This window comes from Suillus paluster, assembly GCF_016628075.1.
Source record: "Suillus paluster strain FC165 chromosome Unknown EDB91scaffold_2, whole genome shotgun sequence".
Lineage (NCBI taxonomy): Eukaryota > Fungi > Basidiomycota > Agaricomycetes > Boletales > Suillaceae > Suillus > Suillus paluster.
In genome coordinates, this window is record NW_024537562.1 from 1,375,788 (window position 1) to 1,389,445 (window position 13,658).

The 13,658-nt window shown below is 47.5% G+C and overlaps 3 protein-coding genes across 3 annotated transcripts; all 3 read left to right on the forward strand.

The window, feature by feature from the left end:
• Positions 1–1,021: 1,021 nt before the first annotated feature.
• Positions 1,022–1,893, forward strand: EDB91DRAFT_1242445 (uncharacterized protein; the record flags this gene model as incomplete). Its single annotated transcript, XM_041322182.1, has 3 exons — positions 1,022–1,125; positions 1,184–1,258; positions 1,311–1,893. 3 exons carry the CDS (start codon positions 1,022–1,024, stop codon positions 1,891–1,893), a joined length of 762 nt encoding a protein of 253 aa, XP_041183960.1.
• A 1,939-nt stretch (positions 1,894–3,832) lies between these two features.
• Positions 3,833–4,708, forward strand: EDB91DRAFT_1077226 (uncharacterized protein; the record flags this gene model as incomplete). Its single annotated transcript, XM_041314914.1, has 3 exons — positions 3,833–3,936; positions 3,995–4,069; positions 4,126–4,708. 3 exons carry the CDS (start codon positions 3,833–3,835, stop codon positions 4,706–4,708), a joined length of 762 nt encoding a protein of 253 aa, XP_041183961.1.
• Positions 4,709–6,926: 2,218 nt separating this feature from the next.
• Positions 6,927–7,800, forward strand: EDB91DRAFT_1077227 (uncharacterized protein; the record flags this gene model as incomplete). Its single annotated transcript, XM_041314915.1, has 3 exons — positions 6,927–7,030; positions 7,089–7,163; positions 7,218–7,800. The coding sequence occupies 3 exons, from the start codon at positions 6,927–6,929 to the stop codon at positions 7,798–7,800; spliced, it is 762 nt and encodes a 253-aa protein (XP_041183962.1).
• Between the last annotated feature and the right edge of the window lie 5,858 nt (positions 7,801–13,658).

Here is a 13,658-nt window from a genome sequence, read left to right on the forward strand (position 1 = left end):
AAACTGGAGGTGAAGAAAGGAGTGCCTTTGATGCTCCTGCGCAACTTGGACCCCACACGGGGACTGTATAATGGGACTCAGATGATCCTGGTGGATTGGAACACAAGGATTCTCAAGTGTCGAATTCTCAAAGAGGGCAACAATCAAGTGGATGGTCAAGATGAAGCCACTGTGCTGATTCCTCGGATGAACATGGAGGCCAGTGATGAAGAGAACCCCATTCCTCTGAAGCGTCGACAATTCCCTGTGTGACTTGCATTTGCCATGACTATCAACAAGGCTCAAGGTCAGAGTGTCAAGTGGGTTGGTCTAAATTTGAGGACACCTGTGTTCAGTCATGGACAGCTGTATGTGGGTTTGTCTCGGTGCACTCACCCATCAAGAGTATTTGTGATTTTCCCTGAAGATGAAGAAGAGAGAAAGACAAGCAATATAGTGTACACAGAGGTGGTTAGAAGACTGATTGAAGATTGATGTACAACAGATTGTATAAATGTGTATTTGTATATGACAAAGATTTATTTATTGAAATTGTGTTGAAATGATAAAGACTGGAGGGGCCAACGGCCCCTCCAGCAGAGCACGAAGTGCTCTGCTTGCTTCCTGTGCCGAAGGCACAACGGGCTTGGACTCGTCATAAAAGAAAGGGAGACCTGTGTGGGAACCTCAGCCACCCGCACATGGATGCCACGTTTTGTCCATGTGTTTCCGCTTAGCTCGCTTAAACCTCGATTTAGAAATTTTGCGTGGTTCTGTCAAGCGGAGTTTCAATTTCCGAAAACCGTCGTCCGTTACTATATACCGTCCGAATTTGGTCATATGTAGATTTCGCTTGATTTGGCAATCTCACATGGTTTTTTTTTTCAGCACCAACTGCACCAGACTCGACGCGACGCGACACAACACTGCCCTACCATTCCAGCACCTCCCAATCACTTGCCGTCTCTTCTGATCACCTGCCATCACCTCTCACCATCAGCTGTTGAATCTTGCTGCCTCCCAGTGCCCTCAACACTTCACTATGGCCATTTCCAGCACCTCCCCAGCACCTGATACTGGCTCGGACGCGTTTTTGGCCGCGTCATGTGACGCGGAGCTCCCTGTCACACCGGGTCACATCACCATGTGAGTTTTTTGGTGTCTGTTTTTGTCTGATCACACAATTTACAGCAGCTGTTCCCAGTGCTTCCTCAGCACCTGATGCTGGCTTGGGCGCATTATCACGTGACACTCTGGTCATGCTGGGTCATGTCACGAGGTGAGTTTCTCTCTCTGTCTCTGTCTGATTGTGTATTTATGGTAGCTATAAGGCAGGAGCCCAGACCTACTGTCGACTGGAATGCCAGGCTTCTGCAGGGCTTTGATGCAAGTTTCATGGCCCGCCTGCAGCGATGTCATCGCCAGCCTGTCGACATGCTGGCCCCACCTCCCACTTCCACAACTCCTTCAGTACCCCCTCCTTCTGAGTTGTTGGCGCCTGCTGTGACTGACTGGTCTGCTGAACTCCATCGCCGCTGGTCCGAGAGCCACATGATGCGTCTCGAACGGAGACGACTCAACGACCCATATGCTAAGGTCACCACTTGGCGAGAGAATCTCAATGCCATGGATCAGAAAATCCATGACCTCCAACGATCTAACGCAAAGTTGGAAAAGGACATCATGTGGTGGGAAGAGCAACATGAGCAAGACCTCAAGGATAATAGTAGGGATGTAGATACCTTCTGCTCTCAGTTGGAGAAGGCACATAAGCATCGAAAGCATCGCAAGGTGGTGGATGCTTGGCGAAAGCACATCTTTCAGCAGATGAAGGGAAAAAGTCGGGAGGAGCGTCAGCATTTGAATGAGCTATGCAAAGAGGGACCTCCACCTGGCTGGGAGCCTTCTAAATAGTTTTTTGTGTTAGAGTTGTTCCTATAATATGACTTGATTTCTGATTGGATGGGAGTGATGTATCAAATGGGAGGACGGGAGATGGGAGACAGGAAAACGGGAAAGCAGAAAATAGGACAGAGGACACAGGAGAATTAGACACAAACAGTGAGACTGAAATTTACCTGGGACACTGGCTTGCATCCCGCTGGCCGAGGCACGAGGCCACGGGATTGCAAGCCAGTGTCCCAGGTAAATTTCAGTCTCACTGTTTGTGTCTAATTCTCCTGTGTCCTCTGTCCTATTTTCTCACAACTAAACAAAAGTATATAGTATTTTGATTGTACCTTTACTTTTGTCAAAATCCTGAATACTGCTCAAAAATGTAATTTATTTCAAATTTTTCAAAATTCTGCTATGATTATCAATTATTAATTATTAAGTTCCTGAAGTTGCTTCCTGTGCCGAAGGCACAACGGGTGTGGGCTCGTCTTAAAAAGTAAGGGAGAGGGGTGTGGGGGAAGGGGTGGGAGACGGGTATTCCGCGTAGCGCACATGGTGTCGCCAGTGTCGGTTTTTTCGGTTACAAGCCGCTTGGAATGCTTATTTCGCTAAGGTTGCTGAAAAAGGGATCCCATGTGGTTCTGTCAAGCGGAGTTTAAATTTGCGAAAACCATTGTCCCTTACTATACGAGCTCACTGTCCAAAATTGGGAATTTGTAAAAATTGAGCCACAATGGGATTGGCAGGTGCTCACTGGCCCTTCATTTTGCACAACAACAATGAATTTTATATGTACTGCAACTGTGAATACATAATAAATAGTAAAAATTGAAGGACAACAAGGGATTTTGGGATTGTTGTGGGGAAAAGAGAAAAGAGAACACCAAGCAAGTAGAAAAATGTGAAAAATGCAAAATGCAAAATGCCAAAATGTGAAAATGCAAAAATGCGAAAATATAAAGATGGCAAAAATTGGCAATGGGTAAACAGGAGAATGGGAGGATGGAGAATGGAGAAATGGGGTGAATAGGGAGATGGGAGGATGGGAGGATGACAGGGGGATGGGAGGACAATGAGAGGATGAGAGGACCAGAGGAGGATAAGAGGACAACAAGACATGGGACAATGGGACACAGGACATGGGACAACAGGACACGGGACAATGGGAGATGGGACAACGGGACACAGGACAATAGGACACGGGACAACAGGTCATGGGACACAGGTCATGGGACAACGGGACACAGGACAATAGGACACAGGACAACAGGTCACGGGACACAGGTCATAGGACAACGGGACATGGGACAATAGGTCACAGGACACGGGTCATGGGACAATGGGACACAGGACAATGGGACATGGGACACGGGACAGTGGGACATGGGACACGGGACAACAGGACAACAGGACACAGGACACAGGAGATGGGAGATGAGAGATGGAAGAATTGAGGGGAAAGGCATGAGTCAGTAGCAAGACACAAACAGTTTGACTGAAGGTTACCTGGGACACGCACAACGGGCTTGGGCTAGTCTATAAAGTAAGGGAGAAGGGTGTGGGAACGTCTCTAAAAAGCAAGGGAGAAGGGTGTGGGAATGCAGCCACCCACACATGGATGCCACGTTTCGTCGCATGGACGCCATGTTTTTTCGCTAAGGTCGCTGAAAAGAGCGATGCCATGTGGTTCTGTCAAGCGGAGTTTCAATTTCCGAAAACCGTCGTCCGTTACTATACCGTCCGAATTGGGTCATATGTACATTTCGCTTGATTTGGCAACCTCACGTGGTTTTTTTTTTTCAGCACCGACTGCACCAGACGCGACGCGACGCAACACAACACTGCTCTACCATTCCAGCGGCTCCCAATCACCTGCCGTCGCTTCTGATCACCTGCCATCACCTCTCACCATCAGCTATCAAATCCTGCTGCCTCTCAGTGCCCTCAACACTTCACCATGGCCATTTCCTGCACTTCCCCAGCACCTGATACTGGCTCGGACGCGTTTTTGGCCGCGTCATGTGATGCGGAGCTCCCTGTCACACCGGGTCACGTCACCATGTGAGTTTTTCGGTGTCTGTTTTTGTCTGATCACACAATTTACAGCAGCTATTCCCAGTGCTTCCTCAGCACCTGATGCTGGCTCGGGCGCATTATCACATGACACTCCAGTCATGCTGGGTCATGTCATGAGGTGAGTTTTTCTCTCTCTCTCTCTTTGTCTGATTGTGTATTTATGGTAGCTACAAGGCAGGAGCCCAGACCTACTGTCGACTGGAATGCCAGGCTTCTGCAGGGCTTTGATGCAAGTTTTGCTGCCCACCTGCAGCAACGTCATCGCCAACCCGTCAACATGCTGGCTTCACCTCCCACCTCCACAACTCCTTCAGTACCCCCTCCTTCTGAATTGTCAGCACCTGCTGTGACTGACTGGTCTGCTGAACTCTGTCGCCGCTGGTCCGAGAGTCACATCACGCGTCTTGAATGGAGACGACTCAACAACCCGTATGCTAAGGTCACCACTTGGCAAGAGAATCGCAATGCTATGGATCAGACAATCCATGACCTCCAACGATATAATGTAAAGTTGGCAAAGGACATCATGTGGTGGGAAGAGCAACATGAGCAAGACCTCAAGAATGATGATAGGGATGTGGATACCTTCTGCTCTCAGTTGGAGGAGGCACGTAAGCATCGAAAGCATCGCAGGGTGGTGGATGCTTGGCAAAAGCACCTCTTTGAGCAAAAGAAGGGAAAAAGTCGGGAGGAGCGTCAGCATTTGGATGAGCTACGCAGGGAGGGCCCTCCACCTGGCTGGGAGCCTTCTGAATAGTTTTTTGTGTTAGAGTTGTTCCTATAATATGATTTGATTTCTGATTGGATGGGAGTGATATATGAAATGGGTGATGTGATATTATTGGAGTGGTGGGAGGATGGGAGGACAGGAGACAGGAGATGGGAGACGGGAGACGGGAGACGGGAGACGGGAGACGGGAGACGGGAGACGGGAGACGGGAGACGGGAGACGGGAGACGGGAGACGGGAGACGGGAGACGGGAGACGGGAGACGGGAGACGGGAGATGGGAGACGGGAGACGGGAAATTGGAAATAAGATAATTGGGAGGAAGTGTATGAGTCAATAGCAAGACACAAACAGTTTGACTGAAGGTTACCTGGGACACTGGCTTGCATCCCACTGGCCGAGGCACGAGGCCACGGGATCGCAAGCCAGTGTCCCAGGTAACCTTCAGTCAAACTGTTTGTGCAACATCCCATAACTAAGACAAAACTATATAATATTTTTAAAATGTAAGATGTAAGAAATGATTGATTTCACACAATCAAATAATATGTAGACACAGTGAGACAAGGCACCAAAGGTGCCTCCAGCAAAGCACGAAGTGCTCTGCTTGCTTCCTGTGCCGAAGGCACAATGGGCTTGGGCTAGTCTATAAAGTAAGGGAGAAGGGTATGGGGGAAGGGGTGGGAGGATTTGGGCATTTTCGCATAGCCCACATGGTGTCGGTTATTTCGGTTGTTTTCGGTTGCGTCGGTAAGGTCGCTGAAAAAAGGATCCCATGTGGTTCTGTCAAGCGGAGTTTGAATTTGAAAAAACCATTGTCCCTTACTATACGAGCTCACTGTCCAAACGTGGGAATTTGTAAAAATTGAGCCACAATGGGATTGGCAAGTGCTCACTGGCCCTCCATTTTGCACAACAACAATGAATTTTATATGTACTGCAACTGTGAATACATAATAAATAGTAAAAATTGAAGGACAACAAGGGATTTTGGGATTTTTGTGGGGAAAAGAGAAAAGAGAACACCAAGCAAGTAGAAAAATGTGAAAAATGCAAAATGCAAAATGCCAAAATGTGAAAATGCAAAATTGCGAAAATATAAAGATGGGAAAATTTGGCAATGGGTAAACAGAGGAATGGGAAGATGGAGAATGGAGAAATGGGGTGAATAGGAAGATGGGAGGATGGGAGGACAAGAGGAGGACAAGAGGACACAATGGGAGGATGAGAGGGCTACAGGAGGACAAGAGGATAGGAGGACAAGAGGAGGACAGGACAATGGGACATGGGACAATGGGACACAGGAGAACAGGAGAACAGGACACAGGACATGGGACAATGGGACACGGGACATGGGACATGGGACACGGGAGAACAGGAGAACAGGACACGGGACATGGGACACAGGACAATGGGACACGGGAGAACAGGACAATGGGATATGGGACACGGGACAATGGGACACGGGACAACGAGACACGGGACATGGGACAATGGGACATGGGACAAGATAATTGGGAGGAAGTGTATGAGTCAATAGCATGACACAAACAGTTTGACTGAAGGTTACCTGGGACACTGGCTTGCATCCCGCTGGCCGAGGCACGAGGCCATGGGATCGCAAGCCAGTGTCCCAGGTAACCTTCAGTCAAACTGTTTGTGCAACATCCCATAACTAAAACAAATATTTTTAAAATGTAAGATGTAAGAAATGATTGATTTCACACAACTAAATAATATGTAGACACAGTGAGACAAGGCACCGAAGGTGCCTCCAGCAGAGCACAAAGTGCTCTGCTTGCTTCCTGTGCCAAAGGCACAACGGGCTTGGGCTAGTCTAAAAAGTAAGGGAGAAGGGTGAGGGGGGAGGGTGGGAATGCAGCCACCTGCACATGGACACCACGTTTTGTCGCATGGCGTCCATGTGGACGCCATGTGTTTCCCACTTATTTCGCTAAGTTAGCTGAAAAAAGCATCCCACATGGTTCTGTCAAGCGGAGTTTGAACTTCCCAAAACCATCGTTCGTTACTATACGAGCTCGCTGTCCGAATTTGGTTATATGTACATTTCACTCGATTTAGCAACATTGCATGGTTTTTTTTTTCAGCACCGATGCGACGCGACGCGACACAACACAACACTGCTCTACTATTCCATCAGCTCCCAATCACCTGCCGTCGCTTCTGATCACCTGCCATCACCTCTCACCATCAGCTACTGCCTCTCAGTGCCCTCAACACTCAACCATGGCTATTTCCAACACTTCCCCAGCACCTAACAATGGTTTGGACGCGTTTTTGGACATGTCACATGACACGGAGCTCCCTGTCACACTGGGTCACGTCACCATGTGAGTTCTTTGGCATCTGTTTTTGTCTGATCACACAATTTACAGCAACTATTCTCAGTGCTTCCTCAGCACCTGATGCTGGCTCTGGTGCATTTTTGGCCACATCATGTGACACTCCGGGCCATGTCCCCAGGTGAGTTGTTCTCTCTCCATGTCTGTTTGATTGTATATTTATGGTAGCTGCAAGGCAGGAGCCCAGACCTACTGTCGACTGGAATGCCAGGCTTCTGCAGGGCTTTGATGCAAGTTTTGCTGCCTGCCTGCAGCGACGTTATCGCCAGCCTGTCAACATGCTGGCCCCACCTCCCACCTCCACAACTCCTCCAGTACCTGCTGCTTCTGAGTTGTCGGTGCCTGCTGTGACCGACTGGTCTGCTGAACTCCATCACCACTGGTCCAAGAGCCACATGACGCGTCTTGAACGGAGACAAGTCAACGACCCGTATGCTAAGGTCGCCACTCGGCGAGAGGATCGCAATGCCATGGATCAGCAACTCCATGACCTGCAACGATCTAAGGTAAAGTTGGCAAAGGATATCATGTGGTGGGAAGAGCAACTTGAGCATGACCGCAAGAGTGATGATAGGGATGTGGATACCTTCTGCTCTCAGTTGGAGGAGGCACTGAAATGTCGAAAGTGTCGCAAAGTGGTGGATGCTTGGCAAAAGCACATCTTTGAGCAGAAGAAGGGAAAAAGTCGAGAGGAGCGTCGGCATTTGGATGAGCTACACAGGGAGGGCCCTCCACCTGGCTGGGAGCCTTCTGAATAGTTTTTTGTGTTAGAGTTGTTCCTATAATATGATTTGATTTCTGATTGGATGGGAGTGATGTATTAAATGGGTGATGTGACATTATTAGAGCAGTAGGAGGACAGGAGAACGGGAGATGGGAGAATTGGGATGAAGGGCATGAGTCAATAGCAAGACACAAAAGGGAGACTGAAGTTTACCTGGGACACTGGCTTGCATCCCGATGGCCAAGGCACGAGGCCATGGGATGACAAGCCAGTGTCCCAGGTAAACTTCAGTCTCCCTGTTTGTGCAACATCCCACAACTAAAACAAAATTATATAATATTTTTTAAATGTAAGATGTGAAAAATTATTGATTTCATACAAATAAATAATATGCAGACATGGTGAAGCAAGACACCAAAGGTGGCTCCAGCAGAGCACAAAGTGCTCTGCTTGCTTCCTGTGCCGAAGGCACAACGGGCTTCGACTCGTCTAAAAAGTAAGGGAGAAGGGTGAGGGGGGGGAGGTGGGAGTATTTGGGCATTTCCGCGTAGCGCACATGGTGTTGGTAGGCCTCGCCAGCATCAGCTGGCGAAGGTTAGATACGGTTATTTCACTAAGGTGGCTGAAAAAAGCATCCCACGTGGTTCTGTCAACCGGAGTTTGAATTTGCAAAAACCATTGTCCCCTACTATACGAGCTCGCTGTCCAAAATTGGGAATTTGTAAAAATTGAGCCACAATGGGATACACCAAGCAAATAGAAAAATGTGAAAAATGCGAAAATAGAAAGATGGGATTGGCAGGTGCTCACTGGCCCTCCATTTTGCACAACAACAATGATTTTATATATGTACTGTAACTGTGAATACATGATAAATAGTAAAAATTGAAGGACAACAAGGGATTTTGGGATTTTTGTGGGGAAAAGAGAAAAGAGAACACCAAGTAGAAAAATGTGAAAATGCAAAATTGCGAAAATATAAAGATGGGAAAATTTGGCAATGGGTAAACAGGGGAATGGGAAGATGGAGAATGGAAAAATGGGGTGAATAGGGAGGATGGGAGGATGGGAGGAAAATAGGAGGACAACAGAAGGATGGGAGAACAATGGGAGGATGGGAGGACAAGAGGAGGACAAGAGGAGGACAAGAGGACACAATGGGAGGATGAGAGCACAAGAGGATGGGAGGACAATGGGAGGATGGAAGACAGGAGGACAGACAATGGGACATGGGACATGGGACAACAGGACAACAGGACAACAGGACAACGGGACAATGGGACACGGGACAACAGGACAAACAACAGGACAACAGGACAGTGGGACAGTGGGACACAGGACATGGGAGATAGGAAATCAGATAATTGGGAGGAAGTGTATGAGTCAAACTGTTTGTGCAACATCCCATAACTAAAACAAAACTATATAATATTTTTTAAATGTAAGATGTAAGAATTTATTTATTTCACACAACTAAATAATATGTAGACACAGTGAGGTAAGGCACCAAAGGTGCCTTCAGCAGAGCACAAAGTGCTCTGCTTGCTTCCTGTGCCAAAGGCACAACGGGCTTGGACTCATCTATAAAGTAAGGGAGAATGGTATGGGGGAAACCGTGAGAGACGCGTAATCTGCATATTTCGGCAGTGTCGGTTGTTTCGGTTGCGTCGGTAAGGTCGCTGAAAAAAGGAATCCCATGTGGTTCTGTCAACCGGAGTTTGAATTTGCGAAAAACCGTTGTCTGTTAGTATACGAGGGTTGACTAATTTGGCAGGTGCTCACTGTCCCTCCATTTTGCACAACAACAATGAATTTTATATGTACTGTAACTGTGAGTACATGATAAATAGTAAAAATTGAAGGACAACAAGGGATTTTGGGATTTTTGTGAGGAAAAGAGAAAAGAGAACACCAAGCAAGTAGAAAAATGTGAAAAATGCAAAATGCAACAATGTGAAAATGCAAAAATGTGCAAATATAAAGATGGGAAAATTTGGCAATGGGTAAACAGAGGAATGGGAAGTTGGAGAATGGAGAAATGGGGTGAATAGGGAGATGAGAGATGGGAGGATGGGAGGACAAGAGGAGGACAAGAGGACAGGACAATGGGAGGATGGGACACAGGACAACGGGATACAGGACAACAGGACAATGGGACATGGGACAATGGGACATGGGACAATGGGACACGGGACAACGGGATACAGGACAACAGGACATGGGACATGGGACAATGGGACACGGGACAACGGGATACAGGACAACAGGACATGGGACACAGGACAATGGGACAATGGGACAATGGGACACAGGACACAAGACAATGGGAAAACAAGACATGGGACAATGGGACATGGGACATGGGACACAGGACACGGGACACGGGACACGGGACATGGGACATGGGACAATGGGACAACAGGACACAGGACACAGGACACAGGAGATGGGAGATGAGAGATGGGAGAATTGAGGGGAAAGGCATGAGTCAGTAGCAAGACACAAACAGTTTGACTGAAGGGATCGCAAGCCAGTTTCCCAGGTAACCTTCAGTCAAACTGTTTGTGCAACATCCCATAACTAAAACAAAACTATATAATATTTTTAAAATGTAAGATGTAAGAAATGATTGATTTTACACAACTAAATAATATGTAGACACAGTGAGACAAGGCACCAAAGGTGCCTCCAGCAGAGCACAAAGTGCTCTGCTTGCTTCCTGTGCCGAAGGCACAATGGGCTTGGGCTAGTCTAAGAAGAAAGGGAGACTGGTTTTGTGGCTGTGTGTGGGAGACGCGTAGCTCGCTAAGGGCCACATGGTTTGTGCTTAGCTCGCTTAACCTCAATTTAGAAATTTCACGTGGTTTTCTCGCTTGAGCTTGCTAATAACGGTTGAGTTGAGAAAAAACTTCAAAAAAGTGAGATTGAGATTTCGAGAGGCTAAATTCTACAGAGTCCAAAATTCCTTCTAAATGCAATATAGTGGACAGTAATCCCCACACCTACTGCGCTCTGCGCACAACATGGACAAACAACACAGCTTTCCTACCATGGGGGAATTGGCATTGAGATTAGCAAAAGCAATAATAGAACCTTGGTTACACAATTGATTACACAACTCGGCTGCTGCTTTTGAATTGCATTCTCGAGTGAAATTGCCTTCCCCTGCAGCCAAGTGTAATAAAGTGTAATACACCTTTTGTGGGTTTCATTTTTATTCAACAACAATGATAGAAACATGCAACAATTCTGACTTGATTAATGAGTTCAGGCAACTCATTTTGAACCTGCCAAACAACTGTTTAAATAAAAAATAGTGAACATGGATCAGAATCTACCTGTCCCGTGAGTCACTGACTATGCATATAAGGTGCATGATGCTAATGTCTGCATGTCACTTTGCACCATTTAGAAATTTGCAACAGACAACACCAGAACGTGATTGACACTCCCAATGCGAACATGATAGACTTAATCGACTTCAAATGACATCTCCCAGTAGACGCAATCGTCGGCATGCTGTTCAGGACAGGCCTCCACCTCCTGTACCACAGCCAAATTTCATGCCAGCTAATTTGCCACAAGCAGGGCCTGTTCCATGACCTTTTGCATGGCAACCTCCCCCTGACTTTCCATATCAACCTCTACCAGTTGGGCAGTATCCCGGCTTGCCACGAAATGCGATTGCACATGTGGAGCATGCTCATGCTCATCATCTTCCTTGGGTTGATTATAATGCACGCTTGAATGAGCAAATGAATGCAGCTCATAATGATAGACGCCGTCAACGTAATCTTCATCAGCAACAGGAAAGAGATGAGATAAGACAGCAGGCACAGGCAGAGCTCATGGCAGCTGGGATGCAGCCGCCGCAGCAACCTCACATCCCTAACGAACCTGTAATTCCTCCTGCCCCTCCCATGTATGGCCCTATTCACTATGAGGGTGCAGTTGGTCCTCACAACTTTGAAAATCCTCTCCGCTACTTCGCTCCTAACCCTGCACCACCATTACCCGCACCACCTCAACCAGATTATCAACCATTCAATATTCAGTTTCAACACCATTTACAGGCAGAGGAAATAGAAAACGAGAGGATCAGAAATGAATTGCTTCATAGACAAGCACAGGAGGCATTTCATCGGGAACAGATTCAAGAGCAATTATTATGGCAGCAAGAAGCTGAGCGTATTCGTAGACAAGCCCAGGAAGATCAAGAGGCCTTTCACTTGCAACAGCAGAGAGCTCAGCAAGTATATCTTGGCAATCTGGAATTTGTTTGCCAGCAGCAGCTCCAAAGAGATCGTCAGCAGGATCTTCTGCGAGCACATCAACAGGCAGGGGAGAACCAACACCGCCATGAGGAAGAGGAGCATCTAGAAGCAGCACTACGTGAATATAATAATCCAGCATCTCAAGAACAGCACAATGATGATGAGGAAAGAAGGAGAAATTGGCAGCAGGAAGATCGTCAGCGATCTGAGGCAGAAGATGAGGAGCATGCCAACCAGGCACCTGCTCAGAATCTTCCTATCCATGGTGGAGGTCGACCATATGCAGAGCCTATTGCCCGTCATACTCTTGGTCCCCTTGATGTAGAGTGTCCCAACTGCCACGCAAGGCACTTTGTATGCGAAAGACTCTCTGACTCCTCTTTACGAAATCCACACTTTGGTATGTGCTGCTTGCAGGGCAAAGTCAGCCTTCCACCCTTTCCAGCATGGCCACCCGAGCTGCAGCAGGCGTATACAGACCGAACATTTGTCTCCAAGATTCGTCAGTACAACAGCTCTCTTGCATTTACATTGGTGGGCGTCAATATCGAGGACAATGCTCTTCAAGGCTCTGGCCCAAATGCTTTTCGTATCCATGGATCCCTCCATCATCTCATAGGCAGTCTTATGCCTCCAGAAGGTCGTCAGCCATCGTATGCCCAACTTTATATCTATGATCCTGATGAAGCCACTGACATCCGTGCCAACCGACCTGGAAATGAAGGTCTTGATCGTCGCATTCTCAGAGCACTCCATGACATGCTATATTGAAGCCATCCCTATGCTCCTCTTTATAAACAGGCCTATCAAGTCATGCGAGAGAAGCCTCCAGAGCAGCACACAGATGTTCGTGTACACATTCACTTCCAGGAGGGCTCAGATGGTCGAAGATATAATCTTCCCACTGCCGATGAAATTGCTGTGATTATTCCTGGAGATGGATCTGAAGAGGTGTCTGACAAACGCGATATCGTCTTGCGACTTCAAGGAGGTCAACTTCAGCACATGAGCCAGCTTAGCCATGCATATGCAACTCTTCACTACGTCCTTCTCTTTCCTTCTGGCGAGGAGGGCTGGCATTCTGATATCCCTCTCAATGTTAGAGAGGGTGAACCTGCCACACGCTCAAAACAAGTCACCCAGCTGCTGTATTATGCCTATCGCCTTCATCCTCGCCCCATTCACATGGACCACAACAACATTTTTCGTGGTGGAAGACTTTTCCAGCAGTATGTGGTTGATGCATGGGCATCCATTGAGCAGAGTAAGTTGAACTGGGTTCAGAACAACCAAAAGCGGCTCCGGGCAGACTGTTACCGGGGTTTGACAGACAATGTGCTCAATGATGGTGTGGATGATTTGGCTCAGACAGGTCGCTCCATCATTCTTCCCTCCTCTCATACTGGGAGCCCTCAGTACATGCATCAGCTACTTCAAGACTCTTTGGCCATTTGCTGTGCCTGCAAAAAGCCTGATCTCTTCCTGACGATGACTGCAAATGGGAGTTGGCCTGAGATTACTGAGAATCTCCTGCCAGGTAAGAATTCATATTCAATGCATTATTTATAACTTCATTGCTGACAATCACTTATACAGGCCAAAGTGCTGTGGACCGTCC